Source organism: Takifugu flavidus, chromosome 7 (genome assembly GCF_003711565.1).
Source record: "Takifugu flavidus isolate HTHZ2018 chromosome 7, ASM371156v2, whole genome shotgun sequence".
In the NCBI taxonomy this organism is placed as follows: Eukaryota; Metazoa; Chordata; class Actinopteri; order Tetraodontiformes; family Tetraodontidae; genus Takifugu; species Takifugu flavidus.
Window position 1 is genome coordinate 2,920,656 of NC_079526.1, and position 20,332 is coordinate 2,940,987.

The 20,332-nt window shown below is 42.2% G+C and overlaps 1 protein-coding gene across 1 annotated transcript in view; it reads left to right on the forward strand.

Moving 5' to 3' along the window:
• lpp (LIM domain containing preferred translocation partner in lipoma) overlaps positions 1-20,332 on the forward strand; it is an 89,987-nt gene that overhangs the window by 20,057 nt on the left and 49,598 nt on the right. Inside the window, 3 exon segments of the mRNA XM_057037912.1 lie at positions 2,292-2,482; positions 12,298-12,395; positions 17,085-17,207. Of these exon segments, the coding sequence (XP_056893892.1) occupies positions 2,296-2,482; positions 12,298-12,395; positions 17,085-17,207 (408 nt within the window). The 5' untranslated portion in view covers positions 2,292-2,295.

Genomic DNA, 20,332 nt, shown 5'->3' on the forward strand with positions numbered 1-20,332 from the left:
AGACACCTGTAGATCAAAGCATTTGTCTGTTTCAAGAAGTCCTTAAATAAGCTCTGACAATGTTTTAAAAGCACCAGATCGCAAATGCTCTGTTCATCTGGGCGCATTTTCAACATGCGTTTCAGTTTCTCACCCACAAAGAAGACTTGCTGGAAAGCGTGTCATAGATTCTCCCTCAAAAAAAAAAAAAAGAAATCTCTGAACCCTGCCATTTTATGTCAATTCTTTGCTCTCTGTGGTCCTCTTTGGATGGTTTCGTTTGATAGCTTCCTCGGTGGGTATGAAAGATTAATGCAGCAGAAACACCTGCAGCAGTTCCTCAATGACAGCTGTAAATGCGGAGTGAAACAGCTGCGAGAAGACAGCCGTACTGTGCCGCGCTCCCTTAAAGCAAACCGTTATACGTGTTGCAACAACTTTGAGAGCCGTTTTGTAACTGCCATGGCAATCAGTATCAACTCCTACCTCATGAGACTCCAGTATAGTTGCCTTTTTGACCTAAGTCACATGACCAGCTCATTTGCCAAACGTGTCTAAAGTTCAGTTTGATTACTTAATCACAGAGCAGCGACAAACTGCATAATTTACCTGGCTACATATCAAAATATACCAGGAATCTTACTTTTTTAGTCAAAACACATGATCTGTGTTTATGTGAGTGCGGAGGGATACTCTGCTTTCCCACCGCCTACCGTTTATGAAACATGGAGGGTTTAATCTACAGTGTTAACCTGGCGGTGATACATTGAAGGCCTTTCCTTTGCCCATACTAAACAGTTAATACACATCATCATTTATAGAAGACCTTAGTCTTTGATAGATTTGCACCAAATGGAACAAAACAATGCAGGAGTGCATAACTGGTTTTAAAGATCTGGTGTGTCATTGAACTGTAGATTGATCCTCCTTAGCTTCCTGGAAGTTATTGTTGCTATGTGTGGTCCTTTCTGTTGTAACATCAGACAGTCTTGTGTTCTTTGTTTTGACATATGCCTCATCAAACTCTTGGCTACATAATCCATTTGATGCCATGAACACAGTTGACAGATAGATGACACCACCAGAGAGGGTTAGCTCCATGACTGCTGTTCTCAACCTTTAAGAGTGAAAGTGATATTCTATCTAATCTACCAGTCAGTGATTGCCGAGGTGATGAATGCATTGTGACTTTCCTTGGCACAAAAGCAGCATTTTCCATCATCAGACAATGTAGACATATGCTGAAAAAGAGAAATGTTCCGTTCAGCATGTCATGTATTATACATGCTAAGACACCCCCCCCCCACTTCCTTTTAATTCGTCTTGTATTTTGTTACCCGTTTGAGCATTGCAAAATGAAAGCTTTTTGCAGTGAAAGGACAGGTGGGTGTGAGACATCGGTGCGCATCTGAATCGTCGCATTAAGAGCAGGAGGGAAGAAAAATATCAAACGTAAGAACCATTCAGACGGCAGGAGGAGCAGGGATTTGAGCAGATATTAAAAGATGATTGTGCGTGGGCTCCGCCACTGTGCTCCAAAGAAAGAATGTAAACCCTGTATCAGTCAGACTGAGGATAATAAACAGCGAAAACATCAGAACCGAGCACAACAAACACAAACAAAAAGATGGATGGGGGGAATGTGTGGCATATAAATAGTTCAAATATTTCAAGTGATTTCAGAATGCGATGGTGAAATAGTGGATAGTTGTGTCCTCAGCTGCAGCAAGTTGTTTTAGACCTTACTTTTCACTGTAACTGTATCAAGGCCAGAAAATCACTCATATTGTCATTCATAGTTTTTCTTTTAAAGTAAAGATTATAGAAATGATACATGAATATGATAATGAACAGGAATAACATCATTTTACGGGCAGGTTCTTCACGCGTGATCAAAGCTCTATTTTTTTAGTACAACTGCATTCACAGTTCTGTTGAAAATTCACATCTTTTAATTTCTGCTTTAGTCACTGCTCGGTCTCGTGTGTCCCTTTTTGATTTTGATTTATTGGTCACCTTTACTGCAGCCTTCGTTTCATTTACTGCAGCCGATCTCGTCATTTCGGATTGAGGAAGTTCTCGTATATTTTTATCAACCAAAAACCTAATTTGCATCGCATCTTTCATTTGGTTACCTTTTATGTTTCATAAAATTCAGCTGAAATAAAATCTGACCTGTCATAAGAGCTTTTTTTTCCTGAGTGCTTTTTTTTTTTTCTAAACATCACATCTATGTAATTTACAAATGATGCCAAAAATGAAAATTGCAACTACTCTATACACAATGATCCAGTCTGACTCTTTTTCCACAGAACCATGTGGAACCCAGGGAGCGGTAACCCCCAGACGGGGCAGGTAGCGGCCAGGATGGAGACGACCCCGTCTTTGGGCAGTGCGAGCATCTCCGTCTCCCAGCAACAGACACCCAAGAAATTTGCCCCCGTGGTTGCACCCAAGCCAAAATTCAACCCTTACAAGCAGATGGGTGACTCTGACCCTGCAGGTGAGACGCATGTGGAACGCGTAGCACCAGTTCACAGCCAACGTTGTCACATGACTCTTAAACAGACTTTACTGCTTCTTGCAGTTCAAATCATTTCCAGTCCTGTAAAGTTGATCCAAAATGATAGTAAATGTTTTTTTTACCCCAGTAAAGAACTCACTTTCTGTCCAGAATTGGAACAAAGCCTCACTGCACACGTTCTTTTCTTTTTTAATCAGGCTGAATAACATCACATGGTCATAAAATCATTGATGTCATGTTACACAAATGTAGGCATGAAACTGTCACGCTGCAGTTTTGTCATGTGATAGTTTATATTTGCCAATTAAAACATTGGAACACCATATCAATAACCTGCACCCCCATTTGATGAGGAACGTAATGAACACCATAGAAATGGAAATACATGACAGCAGGCAACTGTTACCACGTCCATCAGGAAACTATAAGGTCCCAAGAGACTGATGAACCTCGAAGCTGAGCAATAAAAACGATTCTCCTTGTAAAATATTACATCTTACATGTTACACATACGAGCCAGAATGGGTCACATTGTTAGTGCAATATATTTTATGTTTGTAGGCAATAGCACAGTTTTGTGTCCCCTTAGCCAAATTGAATCAACATATGGAACCATGTGGTGGTGTGTTTGGTGAGACTCGCTCTGTTTGCACTTTCAGGTCCCAGGAGAGCCGACAGTTTGTCTATACCGGAAAGGTTTAGCGTTACAAATGAATCTACACATTAACTAATCCCGTCAGGCTGCTGTGTTATATGCGACCTCTTGAATTGGTTTTTGCTGTGTAGTTTCAGATTGGAATAATGAAATGATTAAAAGTTACATTTAAGGGACTCATTATTAGAAAATCCTGTCACTGTTCTGTGCAGAGCAAGTGTCTGTTTAACTGCTACCTAAATTAATCATTACAGTGACGGAGGTTCCTGTTTTGTGAGCGTGAGAAACGGTTATGAAATAATTGAGAGAGCCAACCCACCACCAGGTAGCAAACACTGCTCTCTGTGGGGTTGTGGCTTGTGTTTTGGGCCTCTGTGCATTGCGCAACACCAGATGTTATTTTTTTGTTATTGGTTTAAATTTAAAAAGTTCTTAGATTGTTGAATGTGCTGTCAGAGGCCAACATCACCAGTTTTTAGGGTTTTCTGTATTAAATGCTTCCAGTTTAACTTTTGATGGTTCATTTTAATCAATCTTTTCTTAATAATTTTACCTATTTAGTAGTTTTATTACAATACTGTAATGTATTTATTCCAGAGTTGCTGCCTTTTTATATTTCCTGGATGACTCTCTGTGTGGGTCTCGTACAGGATTAAAGAAACAATATAGAGATGAAGAAATTATATTTGTGGAACATGTAATTGTAAAGTTTACGTGCAAACTTTGAATTTCAGTGTTAAATTTCTCATGTCTCAACAGCTTGGATCATTTCCATTATTTCTATTATTGGGTGACAACTCGAGTCTGCGGTCAACTGAAACCAAAGACACCAGTTAATAACTCCAGCTGTTAATAGGTGTAAATATGTCATTAGCTCCCATTCATGCATCCACACCATCATGCAAACATATGTAGGAAATGTGCACGCATGCCTATATATAATGTAAAGTTTTATCATAAGCATCAATGTAACATTCGTTTTTATAAGACGCTGATGAGTTGTAGTCAGCATGTCACAAATTCATAAAGCCGTGAGCAGACATCTCTACTAGGATAAGACGTCTTTATGAACAGATTATCTCTATGTATTTATTTATTTAATATCTTTTATATCAAATTCGGGCACTGTCTGATGTTAAAGGGAGGATTAGCATAAAAATTAGGGATCAGTCAATTTGGCACAGCGCCTTGCCATCCCTTTGTGCAGCAGTGGCCAGTGTCAGGGATGGAATGAGCAGTGTGAAGCCTCGTCTGTTGTGCCTGTGCAGATGGGGCGGTGCACAGCCAGGGAGGTTTGCCCTGGAATTTCTGAGGAGAGCTTGTTCTAATTACTGCCCCAGCAGGAGCACGCAAAAAACATATAGGTCTCGGACATTGGAAACAGTCCTTAACCCAGATTAGATTTAAGGTCTTATTTTATCATATGTTTCATGTACTTTGGAAAGGTCTGTACACATGCACGTGCTGTCTGCACGTCTGTCACACTGTTAGAATGCGAGAACTGGACAATCTATCATGAACAGGAGATAATGCAACACGCTGCAACAGTCCTGTTATAAAAAATCTGTGTTCAGTTTTGTTTTTAAAGCCGAATTGCCAGTGTGGTTTTATTTACCTTCTGATGTCAAGCTTTGAAAGTGACTTAAAAAGCCCTCATTGGCAGCTGAATGATGTGGCATCTAGAATGGAATAAATGCCTGAAATTCGCCTTTTTGTGAGATGGCGACCTTCCATCTTTCATCCTGATTTTGGTTTCACTTAAACAAGACGTTCTTGATGAAGAACTTGTGAATATCTCGGTTTGCAGCGCTGCTGCCTGCAGAGATCGACCTATTCTGACTGATGGAGCATTAGAATTTGCACGAGGAAACGCACTCGTCTTTGATGTTGGAAATGAAGGTCACTCTCCCAGGAAAAAAAAAGGGATATTTGCTTGCTTTTTACTCAGTGATTCCATCAGAGCAATGTGCTTTGATTATTCTTCCTTTCATTCTGTGCGTGAACTTTTTGGGAAGCTTTTTAATCCCTTAATTTTGTTCAGTTGAACCCCAATTTTTCATTTCTGATGATATAATTAAGCATCTCATGTGATGTCCCAAAATATTTTCCAACACCACAATCTGGCGTATATATATATATATATCATATTGCTCAATAATATATAATTTGTTCAATAACATCTAGTATAGTTTTTGTATTGTGTAGCAGTGTCTGTTTGGACTGGAAGCCTCGGCTGCTCATTATCAAGATTCAGAAGTTTTGCTGCACGATATTCTTGCCAAAGTTGGAAACATCCGAGAAGTGCAGTTTTTGATCAAACTTTTCATACTTCTTTATAAGGAAAGCACGTTAATTGTTTGCTCAGAGCAGTTCAAAATTGTCGACCATGTGCACAAACTGTTTTTATTCCTCCTGTTTGACTGGCCACAGGCAAACTGACTACCGGTTGTTATATCAGAGTCCCTCATGGGTGTCACCAGGGGAATTTACAGGAAATCCACCAATGTGTTTGTCATTGTCCCCACGGTAGCCACAGGCATATGCTCTGAGCGTACAAAAGGCCACTTTTATCTAAGTGGAGCACAGACAAACCAGCGTGTAATTTCTCTGTAATGTCTGTTTGCATCGATAAACTTTGTGTTACCGTAGCTATTCTTTGCTCTGCGCGATTGGAGTCGGGATTTGTTTCGGTAAATTGCACAGTATTTCATTTGTTCTTAGTTGTCACGCAGACGCGAGTTTCACTTCTCTAAATGTTACGTGGTTACCATTACCGTAACAGTTTTTGGCAAAGATGCATTCTTTCATGCTGTCTGTCTGCCTCTGCTGCTATTTAAAACAAAATTTAAAAACCTTGTGTGGTATTTGGATTTGTTAGTGTTACTGAGTATTCATTTTATTCTAAACCTGCTCCCATATATTTTGTCTTCATCTCATCATTAATAATGAAATAAAATGGCTAGTGATGTTGCGTTTTTACTGGTAAGTGTTTATTTCAGAGGTGAATTTACCTGCTAGAGACCCAGTGATAATCATTTATAGGATTATGCCTTTTTTTCTTGCAAATTGTGCCCCCACCTGACGTTGGGTATTGTTGGACAGCAAAAGGTTGTACAAATGGGGGCCCATGTTCAAATCAAAATGGTTGTCAAATGCAAAAAAAGCCACTCTCAGCTGAAGGAGGCATGGTCAAACGATCCATGTTCATAACTGCAACAGGTTACTGTCAAATTGAAAGAAAACCAAATAAATCAACCAATCACTAATCGTACTTTTAAATGTTGAAATGTCATTTTACACCTTGTGGGTGTGTCTAATCACCATAAAAATATATTTTCCTGTTAAAAGGTCATAGGTAAATCAGATGGTACACTCAGAGTTAACAGAGTGTGTTATTTTACCAAATAATTGGCCTGAGGTGTGCCGTATATTGCCAGCATATCGGAGGCTGCTTGGGCTGGTTTCATGTTATGAAAGCAGCTTCGTTTACACAGCAGTGAATTCCTGCTGTGACATTTGACTTGCTTCATTTACTCTCTCTCATCTGTTTGTTCATAAGGAACGACAGTGACGTGCCCCACTCTGCCTCTGATGAATCACATTTTCACTCATCAACAAACCTCAGATCGCAGTTTAGCAGTCGCTGCTCAGCCCAATTTATGTCTCCACTTTTAAGATAAAAGGCCATCTCTGGCTCCACAAAAATTACCTTTTCCACACTGTCTTTTTTTTTGCTTTGACACAAAAGCATAATCTGTCTGTTGTTACAGATCTGAATTTCACCCCCCTCAGACGTTTTCTTTAGCATAGCCAAAGCCTGATTTCTTTACAGCATATCCAAGTATGTCCCCAAAGACCCCAAATCCTCCCATTGCATCTCTGAACCAAATGAAATCACAAGTCACCCTTCTATACATATCGTGCTAATTAAGGACAGAGCTCAGCTGCTCTTCTACTGTAGAAGATGGAATAAAATGGGCATGTAATTATGTCAAAACAATGTGCTCGCAACCTCAGTTACAGCCCATTTGGAACAAGTAGGGGTAGATGAAGCATGTAGTCTGACACCCAGCACATGAAACACTGTCCACTGTGTCTGGAAGCATTTATGGATTTTTTTTCCGCTGCAAATCAGCTTCTTGCATTATTTAAAACGGCTTCTTTTAAAATACTCCTGGTTCGCAGCACCTCGAAAGGACAAACCATTAAAATCTCAAGAACACAACACTAGGATAGAACCGTCATGTGACACTCTTCATTTCCATTATTCAAACTTCATCTGTTTCATTTATTCATGCTGTACGTTTGTGGATGGATGACGGATGAGAGAGAGACAAATAAGTAGATGGGCAGATGAATAGATACAGTTGTTTCAGAAATACTATTGTTTTAAGAAAAACCTGATCAAGGTTTTATGTAAAGTTAATTATTAAAAGCTATGAGTTCAATACTGAAATGTTGCCAGTAGAAACGAGCTAAAAGGGGAGTGATGTGCCTTCATCACTGGCAGCTGAGTTCTGAAATATCCGTAGTAGATTTATGGATCAAAACCCGGAAAATGATCTGAAATTTGAAAGATTTGTGAAATGACAAAATTTGCTGTTCAAAATGTAAACTAAACCTGAGATAGAGTTGAACTAAAGTGACCCAATGAGAAGAAGCTCTGTTTATATGGGCTTAATGAAGGGAAAGTTTTTACCATCCAGAATCTGGTGCACGAGCAGGTTAAAACGTCTGTGTTGTGACAATGGAAAAGAAACTATTTGTCTGGTCCAGCAGAAGCACAAGGAGTCCAGATAAAATGAGTCCCTATTCATCATAATCTCAGGATGTGAAAGGCAGTTATGCCAGGCTTTGTTCTCAGTCTTTAGGGAGCAGATGGTCAATGCTAACATGCATGTTAATTTGATGGTTTTGTGCACGTGTAAATCTGTAAACATATGCTGAATTTTCAAGCCCCAACAGAACACACTAATCTCTGTCACATAGAAGTACTTAAAATATCTGCCCCCTGTTAAGGTTCTTTTATTTATTAAACCAAAGGCTAATGTTTACCGATGGTTCCATTGAGTAGTGCCCTCTAATCAAAGCAACTCAAATGTCAATAATTAAAAGAATATATAATTAGTTACCAGTTTAGTCCTACAGAATATACTTTCTATAACCAAATCATGTCGGAAGCTTAAGACCTAAATCCTAAATGTTGACCTATTTTGGTGTCTTTTAGAAACCTGTCCTCTCTTTTCTCTGTAGACCTTCTCATTGCTTTACAACATTAGTGATTATATTCCAATGTGAAACAACATGATGTACTAATGTATAGCAACCACTGATGCTAATGAAAGATCGCAGCACTCCAAGTCTTCACACTTTTTCTGTTTCTTATGACATGACACTTGCATGATGAGGCAAGAAATGTAACCAAAAACTCCAGGCAAAAAGCCCCTCGCATTGGTGACAACAGTATTGTAGCCTTTTAAAAAAAAAAAAAAATTAAACTGTTATATATATATGACTACAGGAGGAGGAAAAAAAATGAATAAAACTTGAAGATTAGTCCCACTGTCACAGCTGGATCACCACTCTTTTATCTTTCCCGTAATAATAATCTGGTCCTCAATAAGCAATTATATATTTTTTATGTTCTCTCAAATAACTTTAATCACTGATTAGGATTCCTTGTTCACAAAGAAGCTACTTAAGAGTAATTGCTGAATGAAGACAGGGGAAGTTGTCGTATCAAGTCTTCCTGCTGCTTCCCTCATTAGTGCCCTCTTGGAGCTTTTAACTCCCCGTTGTCACAAATGGAGTCGGCTTCATTCACAGCACAGAAGCTTTTCTCACTGTCTAGTTTACAGGGCTTTAAATCAAGTGGGTAATGTTCTGCCTCTTTGTTGCACAGTCAGCAGCACCAATTCATCTGGAATGTGATCATTTGTACTTTTAAGTAAAGCAACTCTCTGCTTACAAAAAAATGTACGTAGTAAAAAGTGCATTTCCCGAGAGTAACGGAGAATGGTACAGTGATTTCCTCTGTTCCAGCGGGTTTCTTTACCAGCGGGTGCTACTCCTAATGAAGAGGAAAAGTGCATTCAGGGTGTTTACAGGGCTCAAGGGTGATTACTGTAATTCTTTTTAAAATCATCCCATTTGAGAGACCAGTGCAAATATGCTTGGAGACCATTTTGTAACAGAGTGATTCATTACATGCGTTATCTCAACAGTTTCAGTCTTGAAAACTGTAATGTACAATTTTTTGGCCGACCAAAAAACCCAACAATTCCTCCATAAACTCCAACTGGTCAAAGACCTCAGTCGCTTGCATCATCTCCAGAACCTCGTCCGTGCAACGCATCAGCCCTGTCCTTCAAACAGCTCCACTGGCTCCCAGTTCGCTTTAAATCTCCGCTCATGACTTTCAAAGCTCCCACTAAGTGTGCTTCCCCCAAAATCTCACAGATCTAGAAATATCCTCCCCCTCCTCTACATTCTGGTCTTCCACAGCTCCCCTCCTCTTCCCTCAACACGCTTGGCTATCCACCCGAGGACGCTACATGTCCTGCTTCCTGACTTTGCAATACACTTCCACAGGATCTTTCCAGCAAGCATCTGACTATTCTTGTGTTTGCTGCCCTCCCGATTAAATGACCTAAAGCATTAATGCAACAGATATTCTGCTCTCACACTCCAATTAACACGCCGTTGTCAGATTTTCCCGCCTTGGCTCGGCATTTGAGCTTTTTCACATCGCCAACGGTGGAGGACGCAGACACCGCTGGCGAAGTTACTGACCTGGAGATGCCCAGGAGGTTTGGCCATTTATTAATTTGCAAAGATCATAAAAACGCCACCCAGTGGCAGGAGTGTTGCCATAAATAACTATGTACGGCATGAAATCGGGCAACGAATCTCTTCTCCGCAGGAGCTGAGCAGCTCGTGATCGTGTCAGTGCGCTCAGAGATCGGCCTCTGTTGACAGGATGTCCAGTGACAAAATCAGACCACGACAGGCTGTAACTCCAACGTTATCGGGTAATTTAGTGGGACGACACGGGTCGGCATCCATATTGCAGACGACCCGCGTCGTCCCGCTAATTTCCTGGGTCAATTTCAGGGTCATTCAACCCGGGACGAAACACGGCCCTTTCACTGTGCCGAAACAAACCTATTTTCATACAGTAGGAAAGGGGATTCTATTTAATTTGTATTTCATAAATAACATTCTACAACACTTGTATTGCTTTGCTTATACATTAGCATCTAAAACCAATGTTACAAGGCTTTTTTGGAGACTTTTTAGTCTGTTAAATAAAATTAAAGGACTTGAATTTTCACGTACACTGTTTATACCATAGTACGTGAAAAGTCACGTGTTTTAGTTTGGGCATGTTTTTTTTTTTCTGGTCAGGTGATCTGATCATTCAATCTGTAACGGCTTATTTAAAGCAGATAATCTCATTTGTGGTAAGATATTAACGCTGGACCTGTATTGAAGAGGCCACAAATGACCTCAAGGGTGATGGAGATGCTTCTGAAAGTTAGCAGCAAACCGTGCCAGTGGTTGTGTCACACATTAGTACGTCATTAATACAGTATTTCGATGCTAAAAAGGCAGATACTCCAATAAGTTCAAGAAGGACAAAAACCAGAAAGATCCTCCCATCGGGCATGACCCCAGACAGGTTTTCACTCTTCCGCCGTCTTAATAAAACATGCACCGTTGAAACATTTACAGCTGCCGTGTTTCCCGAAATGACAAATTCAAAACATCTTTGACGCTCGAGAAACAAGCGGAGGGGATGTACTCGAAATCTAATGTTTTAATTTTGTCAGCCACAGGTTACCTGGGGTTTCGATCCCTCTAAAAAGGATTCATGCTGAAGTGGGAGGGAAAGCAGGACTCAGCCACAGCCGTGTTCTTAAGCAGCTCATCTTATTTTCTCTCCAGAGGTTTAGAGGGGTTGTTGCACAGTGGAGTTTTCACGGAGGTCACTGGGTTATTATATAAACAGTTCACATGGAAGCCTTCCCACAGGGAATGTTTAATGAAATGCTCATAATTTCTGAAATGCCCAAGTTACATAGGACAGAATATGACCAGGCTGCGGTGCTTCCCCCCCATTTTTATAATTTAAATAATTAATGTATTTATTTTGTTTTGGTGTTAGTCAAGACAACTAAAAACCATACTTAATTAATTTGGTCAGCTGCCTTGGATAAACTGCATCAATGACATCAATTACGTTCTAATGAAAACGGATAAAAGCCATGGAAAGCAAATGGAATATCTGAACAAGACTCATCAAAGTCTCCGATTTGGAACAAATTCCCATTACGTCTCATAAAAGCCTTTAATTTGCAAAGCTCATGTCTAGTTTGGTACTTAGATGTACACAGTCAAATAATTCACTTCTAAGTCCTGTGCCAAGAGCAGCCAAATCAGAATTTAATTTGGCACGTTACTCCTTATCCTGTCTGAAACATGTGGTTGGATGCAATCCTTGGATTATCGTCTTTAGATTGACAAATTTGGCTTGTTTCTCCCTGGCGGAACAAACACCAAGTCCAACTCATCTGTAATACGACATTTACATTTGCAATTTCAGGGAGGAACACACACGCTCACTACAGATTAGTAGTTCTTAGTTAACTAAATTACTGCAATTATGTGTGTCATTCCGCTGACGCAGCAAAACCAGGCACCAGTTCTCGTGCACTGGTGGGTTTTTTAAAATGCTGTAACCACTTAAATCAGTCTTTCACATTCAAATATTCTAACACAACTTGCATATAAGGGTTTTCCTTTCATTAAAGTGGAAGTTAATGCTTTTAAAGAACGGTATTATATGCATAATGTAATAATTCATATAATTATTATATGCTCAAATAGGGAATAGTGTCATCCATAGCTTTTTAGAACCATCTTGTTCTTGAACACTACCAGTATTTTGTTGTGAAGTGTATTTGCATCCATGACGACTTCTGACGAGCTCATTTCACTTAAAAACCAAACAAGTTGTTCTTGCGTTGGTGTAAACGGAACATTTTGTGACATTTTTTCTCTCCAGCATCATAAAGCTGCATTACATCTGCAGCTACTGAAAACGTCAATTAACAGAAATGTTGTTGTGTGTTTACAGACTACCCTCCCCCTCCGCCACCGGTGGAAGATTCCGTCAGTTTCCCACAATCTTCCGTTTCATTCCCTGCTCCACCGATCAACTCGTATGATTATCAGGTGAGAGAAAGTGTCGATGTGTTAGATTTTCCTCGCCTGTCAGTAACTCTCGGAAAGGCTGCGTAGAATGCGAACACTGCCCTGAGCTCTACGCTGAGTTTATGCACCGAGTCCAACAACACAGTCTGTCCATTTGAGCTGAGGCCAAGTGCGGAGATGTCCAGATGTTGCCTGGAGCAGCCACCCAAACTCAAGGACCCACACAGAGACCCGAGAATTCCATTGCAAGCAGGAAGGAACAGTGACATCTATTGGCGGAGTCTCGTCATGGTCACTTTGCTTTGGTGGTCACAACGTCTCTTCCTTTGGGGAGATGGTCCCCCAAAACCTTGACAGGCACACTTGGCATGCGTTTCAGTTTGCCTTGTTCAATACAAGTAAAGAAATCCTCCTCCAGCCCCTCGTTTGAAACGACTAATTTCCTGTCCTAAATGAATGTTTCTATTGCAGTAGAAGAGACAGATGCTTATGTAATTAGTTATGCAATGGCTGTAAATTTACTGTTCTTCCCACTCAAAGTTGAAGTAAGCAGCTTGCAAAGGCAACCTGGGCATGAGCAGTATATGTCTACTCATGCAGCATTGCGACCTGCCGGCCACCTCGTTGTGCATCATTTTCAAAGCTGCAGCATCATGTCTGCTCTCAGTTTCAATCTCAAGGCAGCCTTAAACTAAGAAGGCAAAAGGAGGAGTCCTCCTTTAGACCCCCCCTTATAGATTGCAATAATAATAATAATTTATTAAAATATCTATGGGTTTGAACTTTTATTGTGTAATAATAGCAGCATTAAAAATGGCTATACGCATTGACAGACTCAAACCTAATTTAAAAGCAGCCCCATTTAATGTAAAATATGTTTAACAGCAAGTGATTTAGCACCAGGTTCTCCACAAACATGCGGTGCGAGATGGGAGAGGGGCGGCCATCGTCCGGCCGCGCCCATCCCCTCCACGAACGGCTCTCCTCACCGACCGAGGCCGGCTACCCGAGACCAACCGAAGATCCGCGGCGCTATGGTATCGCTGTGTCGAGGCGGGATTCTGACTTAGAGGCGTTCAGTCATAATCCCACGGATGGTAGCTTCGCACCATTGGCTCCTCAGCCAAGCACATACACCAAATGTCCGAACCTGCGGTTCCTCTCGTACTGAGCAGGATTACTGTTGCAACAACACATCATCAGCAGGGTAAAACTAACCTGTCTCACGCCTCACAGCCTCCTCTGTGAACCTTATCGTGGTGGAGGAGTTTGCGTACCCTAATGAGCCTGGAGCTATGCTGTCCGGGGCAGTTTGGCATTGCCCCCTGGTAGGGTCTCCCAAGGCAGATTGGTCCTAGGTGAAGGGTCAGACAAAGAATGGTTCATGAACCATCATGGAACATCTAAAAGGGAAGCCGCGTACCCAGCCCGGAGGGGTACCGGGGCCCCACCCTGGAGCCAGGCTTGGGGCTCGATGGCGAGTGCCTGGTGGCTGGGCCTACGGCCATGGGACCCGGCCGGGCCCAGCCCGAACCAGCTATGTGGACACTCCCGTCTCCAGTGGACCCGCCACCCACAGGAGGAGCATGAAGGGTCCGGTGCAGTGTGGATTGGGCGGCGGACCAAGGCGGGGGCCTTGGGGGTCCGATCCTCGGTTATGGAAATTGGCTTTTGGAACATGGAACGTCACCTCACTGGCAGGGAAAGAGCTGGAGCTTGTGGGGGAGGTTTAGCGCTACCGACTAGATATGGTCGGCCTCACCTCCACACATAGCGTCGGCACAGGAACCCACGTCCTTGAGGGGGGTTGGACACTCTGCTACGCTGGAGTTGCTCAGGGTGAGAGACGGAGAGCGGGGGTTCTGGCAAACACACCGTGTTAGGTGTGCGTGGGGAGCTGCTGACGTTTCCTGGGGCAATTATCTGGCGGTGGAAGGAATACTTCCAGGAGCTCCTCAATCCTACCAACACGTATCCTCAAGGTGGAACAGAGTCGGATGACCAAGAGGTGGACCATCCAAGGGAAACAGCTGCCCGGCGGCGGAACTCCGGGAGCGGATGAGATCCGCCCGGGGTATCTTAAGGCTCTGGATGCTGTAGGGCTGTCCTGGTTGACACGCCTCTGCAACAAAGGAGTTTGGTCCGGATAGCTGGTTGTAAGTCGGACTTGTTCCCAGTGAGGGTTGGACTCCGCCAAGGCTGCCCTTTGTCACCGGTTCTGTTCATAATTTTTATGGACAGTATTTCTAGGCGCAGCCGGGGAGTGGAGGGTGTCGAGTTCGGTGGGAGGAAGATCTCGTCGCTGCTTTTTGCGGATGACGTAGTTCTTCTGGCGCCATCGAACAGGGACCTCCAACAAATGCTGGGACGGTTCGCGACCGAGTGTGAAGCGGCAGGGATGCAGATCAGCACCTCCAAGTCAGAGTCCATGGTCCTCGCTCAGAAAAAGGTAGAGTGCCTTCTCCGGGTTGGGAAGGAGGTCCTGCCCCAGGTGGAGGAGTTCAAGTATCTCGGGATCTTGTTCACGAGTGAGGGTAGGATGGAACGGGAGATCGACAGGCGGATCGGAGCGGTGTCAGCAGTGATGCGGGCGCTTAACCGATCCATCGTGGTAAAGAAGGAGCTGAGCTGGAAGCCAAAGCTCTCGATCTACAGGTCGATCTACGTCCCAGTCCTCACCTATGGCCATCAACGCTGGGTGATGACTGAAAGAACGAGATCGCGGATACAAGCGGCTGAAATGAGTTTCCTCCGCAGGGTGGCCGGGCTCAGCCTTAGAGATAGGGTGAGAAGCTCGGACATCTGGGAGGGGCTCAGAGTAGAACCGCTGCTCCTCCACATCGAGAGGAGTCAGTTGGGGTGGCTCTCGCATCTGGCTAGGATGCCTTCCGGACGCCTCCCTTTAGAGGTGTTCCGGACATGTCCCACCGGGAGGCAACCTCGTGACCGGCCCATGACCAGGTGGAGAGATTACATCTCTCGCCTGGCTTGGGAGCGGCTGGGGGTTCCCCCGGAAGAGCTGATGGAAGTGGCCGGGGAGAGGGCTGTCTGGGCATCCCTCCTGAAGCTGCTGCCCCCGCAACCCGGATCCGGATAAGTGGCAGAAAACGAAACGAAAACTAAACGAATGTTTAACAGCATTGGTAGTTTAATCGCCGTCAGTTGCCTGGGTTGCATTGAACACGTTGCCTAACATAAATAAAAATAGAAATTATTAGCTAAGCAGAAACCTTATGTATGCTTCCCCCATCTGCTGTTTAGCAGTTAGCGGGACAAAAAGTCACTGTTATTTTATTCGTTTCGTTACATTGGAAGATTTTTCAGGAAAATAATGTGCACATTTAATGGGCACTAAAAGTTCCAAACATATTGATTTTCTCCACAACCTTTTTGTATCTTCTGACCGTAGCATCACCCTAACCCAGAAACAATTCCTTAATTTTTGGGCAGAAGAGATTCCATCGCAGCACCTCCATATCCTTACTCCGGGTTTTCTGAGGAAATTACACCCACTGACGGAATAAATGAGCCATAAAATAATATTTCTTCAGAGAAAGACTAATCGTTTACACATCTTCACCCCGACTGAGAAGACTAGCTGGCATTTTAGTCCAGAAATCTTTAGCTGGAAAGAGAAAACGCTACTTGTGCTCTTTGCTGTCTCCAGTGCAACACCCCGCCTGCCTTCCTATCACCAAAACTACATATTCTTTTATCCTCCTCGTTATCACCGTTGAACAACTTTGCCTGTTTTTCTTTTGCTGAACTGAAAGGAGCCATTTGTGTTCTGCTTTGTTTACCCCCGCTCGTGATTGCCTTAGATGTTTTTCAGCAGCAGCTCTGCTCCTAATGGAGGCGAAGCCTGCCTATAATAGTTTATGACAGGTAATCCAAACACATAACATTAAAATAAGAAGCAGTCACTGATCCAGCCAACTCAAAAAGCCCCCGCAGGCGATTGCAAGAAGACTTCTTGCAGTTGCAGCAGAGTTTAAAAGGCTAAAAATATGTCTGCTGTTTTGTGGAGAAATTCCCGGATATTTTGTTGAAGCAATGAGAATTGCAAATGGTCAAACCATTGAAAGTGTTGTCCTTGTTCTTGTTGTTTTTAAATCTATCCGTTTCCCCCAGATTTATAATCTGTGGAGGTATTATTATAATGATGAGGGAGTCTAAATAGATTAATTCATGTGTGATCGGGTTGCATCTACAGCTCCTTATTACCTTAAGAAGACCCCACTTTGACACTTTTAGGAAATGTATGTATTTGTTTGAAATGCTGATGAATGAAGTAATGAATAAGGAATTGAGATGAAGGAACTGTAAATCCAAGTTCAATGAATAGGAAGAGGTGAATAGTGCACGTCCTTAAAGTCATCTCACAGACGATGCACGACTTCTCACTCGCATATCACTCAGAGAGAGAAATCTCTGCTATTGATGTGTGGCTTTCCAAAGGATTGTCTGGGGTCAAGGGGAAGTAGAACTTAAAGGCTGTAATCCAGAGAGTAAAAATGGTGGAAATTGGCAGCCACAAGAGGCTCCAAGCAGCAAAGTTTGACTATATCATTAATTTTCCTTATACTTACAATGAGCTACAGCCAGACAAGGTAGCGTATTATATGTTTATGGCACAAATCTCACCACAGTGTGTATGGTGAGATTCGTCCTTATGATGTGACTAATGCGGCCTGGAACGTTTGGCTACAGGTGAAAGGTCCAGAAAAAACCCTGGAAGAGAGACGGTCCAGTCTGGATGCTGAGATTGACTCCCTCACCAGCATCCTCGCAGACCTGGAAAGCAGCTCACCTTACAAGCCGCGGAGCACCCAGGTATGAACCTGATTAGGAATATTTAGGGATGGATGGATGGATGGTTGGGTGGATGTTGAAAGAGTGGCAGGTTTCTGTGCCTTATCTAACCCAACCAGCTTTGCTCTGATTCTGTTTTCCCATGTTAATGCTGCTATTTAACAGTTATCTACAGGAACACTCATAATAGTTACCATTTCTGTGCTTGTGATCACCCTAACTACAGTAATTCCCAACTTTCCTTTATCCAAGTGTTTGTTGGAATTTAATAGCTGTTCAAGAATATCATCCAAACATAATAATATAGTCCTTTATGACTGAAGGTTGGAGTCATTTTCTGTTCCAAATCAGGATTCTTCTGGAGCAAAACAGCTTGTTGCTTCTCTTACAAAATGTTTTGAAATACGGACCAATAGAGTCCTGACCTATATCTTATAACATCAAATGGTATTGAAAGCAATTTCAAAAAGTAAAGGCCTTGGGCATTTCGCTAAATTGTGTGACACACAATAAATGTAGGACAGCCAGTTTAAAAAAAAATCGAACCAATTGTGTTTGGAGGAGGGAAGGCTCAAAGTGGGCTTAGAAATATGCAAATGTTCCTCTGTAGTGAGACATTAGCAACACATAACATCTCAATAGCTGTAATCAATATTTACTAGCACACCAGTGTTCACCTGAAGGCATTATGGGCTTTTTTTAAATTGACTTATTTGTTGTATAGTTACATCTCAATCTTTTAGTTATTAAGAGAAAAGTGTCAAGTCAAACTGGATAAAAAAGATTAATGTTGTTGCTACAAGTGAGATTCTTTGCCCTCATTTAAGTGCATTTAATAATTACAGCCGCTCACACGTTATAGCAGTACTTGAGAGAGTAATATGTGGCTCTGAAATGAGAAAAATTGAATGCTGGTAAAATGTAAAATACCTTTTTAATGTGCTGCTTCTTTAAGGTAAGTGCTAAATGACGCTGTCTGCATTTTATACCAATCTGTTTTATGCTTTCGTGACTTATATAGAAATTGACCATTCATCGATTACATTAAAATAAAAATTTTGATCTGAACATTTTCCCAAATTAGATCAATACAACTTTCCTTTTTTCATAGCCTGTTAGAGAAAGAAAGAACCTATAGAGATAACAAACTGACATCTAGGAGCATTTGATCTGCACTGATGGTATAGCTAGCTGCTCCCCTCTGGCATGTTTTTGGATTATTAAGACAATAAATGTCATATTTACAGGACTACAGTGTGCTGTAAAATATTCATAATGCTCCCACTATACTGTGAGATATATGTAGAAAACTACCAAACAGATTATTCTTAAATTAAATGTCCCTGTGTTTCATGTAGACGTACATCTCTGGGTACACACAGGTGCGCTCAGCCAACCGCACACAAGCCACAAGTGGGGGTATTAGATAGAAATGTTTCCTCTCATACCCGCGTTGGTTCAAAAACAGCAGTGGCAGTATATATTTGGGTCTGAAAGCCTTGGTCAGTGCCAGCTTAAAAATTGATGCATACCTGCATAACTGTGAGAGCCCAGCTGGTGATTGAGCAGGCGAACAGTCGTACTGACTAATGTATGGCTGTCGTGTTGCTTTTACCTGTCAGGGTCAAAGTCGCTGCATGCTTATTTTTATCACAAGCTGCTTTTGGACTTGTGGAAGAGAGGAGACTCCACCTGTGTCTCGGCAGAGTACATATACAGTGCGTGTCCTGACATGCATTAGTCATGAAAAGTTGTGTGTCAGGAGTTTCATTTAGTGCTTCTGGGGTTTGTGCGCGTTTCAAAGAGTTGCACATGTTTTTTCATAGTTCATTTTCCAAACATGGATCTACATGTCCAACACGCACGTGCACTCACAGCCGGTCTCCCTTCAGCTGATGCTGATTCTACCTGATTAACTCAGGTTGACCTTTCCCCCGATGCAGCTGCTCCTCTCAGTCCGCTCTCAGCTCCTTTCAATGCATTATTCTGCATACACAACAATGGTGTGTGTGAGTGTGTGAGAGAGAGAGAGAGTGGGGGGTGAGCCAGGTTCCTTTCCTTACTTCAGCACGGCAACAACTGCTGCACAGTAATCTTCCGCTTGTATAAGCAAGAGTAACCATCTCTTTTGATTTACAGCTTTATGCGCTGAAGCAATTACAGAGCCAGCTCTCCACAATCAATAGGCCACCCGGCTTTTCCTCTCTTTCAAGGTTCAGGCTTTCAATCCTCCCTCCTGACAGTAAATTTTGAATCGGCAAAGGGGGCCCTGTGCGTGTGCACCTCTCAGATGAAATAGAAATGGACGTTGCCACTCATTCATAAAATTCTAAGTAGCGTTCCTGCAAACATTCACCCGGCACTGATGCTTCCCAGACATCAAAACAATTTTGTTTGCTTTGGTTGGTATTCTCTGTGGCATAACAGTGGGTAATGAAACGTGATCATTATATAATTCCCATTTGTTCTATCTCCACTTCCATCTTAGATGCCATTTGTTATTTGACACAGTTAACTAAGTTTGTGTTACACTTTGTTCAGAAAAGGAATGGCTAATGAGCTTTTATAAATTATCAGAACCGTGGCAGCTCGTAGGTTGCTTGGTTTGAGGTGCCGTCCAAACTGCTTGGATGTGAACTCATGTGCATCTTCATCAAGAAAACAACAACAATGTAAAGATAAGTTTAGATTAGTTTAAATTTTGTCTTTCATGCCTTTAAACACGCTGTTCAGTGTTTGTCCGAGATTATAACAATTTGTGAAAGTCATTAAAATGTATTCCGATTCATACAGCCATAGTCATTCAGGACCAGTGGGTGGTTTATATCTCTTATATCCTCACATTAAGAAGATGATGACAGTCACATCAGTCACTCTATGAAACCTAAAGTTATCGAGAGAATCTTGACGGGAAGACGCCCGAATCAGCGGATGCTTTCAAGAGATGAGATCAGCGTTCTCTGGGTACGTTGACAGATCTACATCCCAGCAGCGAAAAGCCCTGAAAACACCAGTGCTGTGTCAATGAAAGGCCAAATGCAAAACAAAACAGTTTGGAGCGCTTCTGAGGTGTGCGCCACCAAAATCCTGCGCAGTGATTGGAGGAAACACAAGAGTGTGTTCTTGCTTTCAAGTAGCTGTAATAT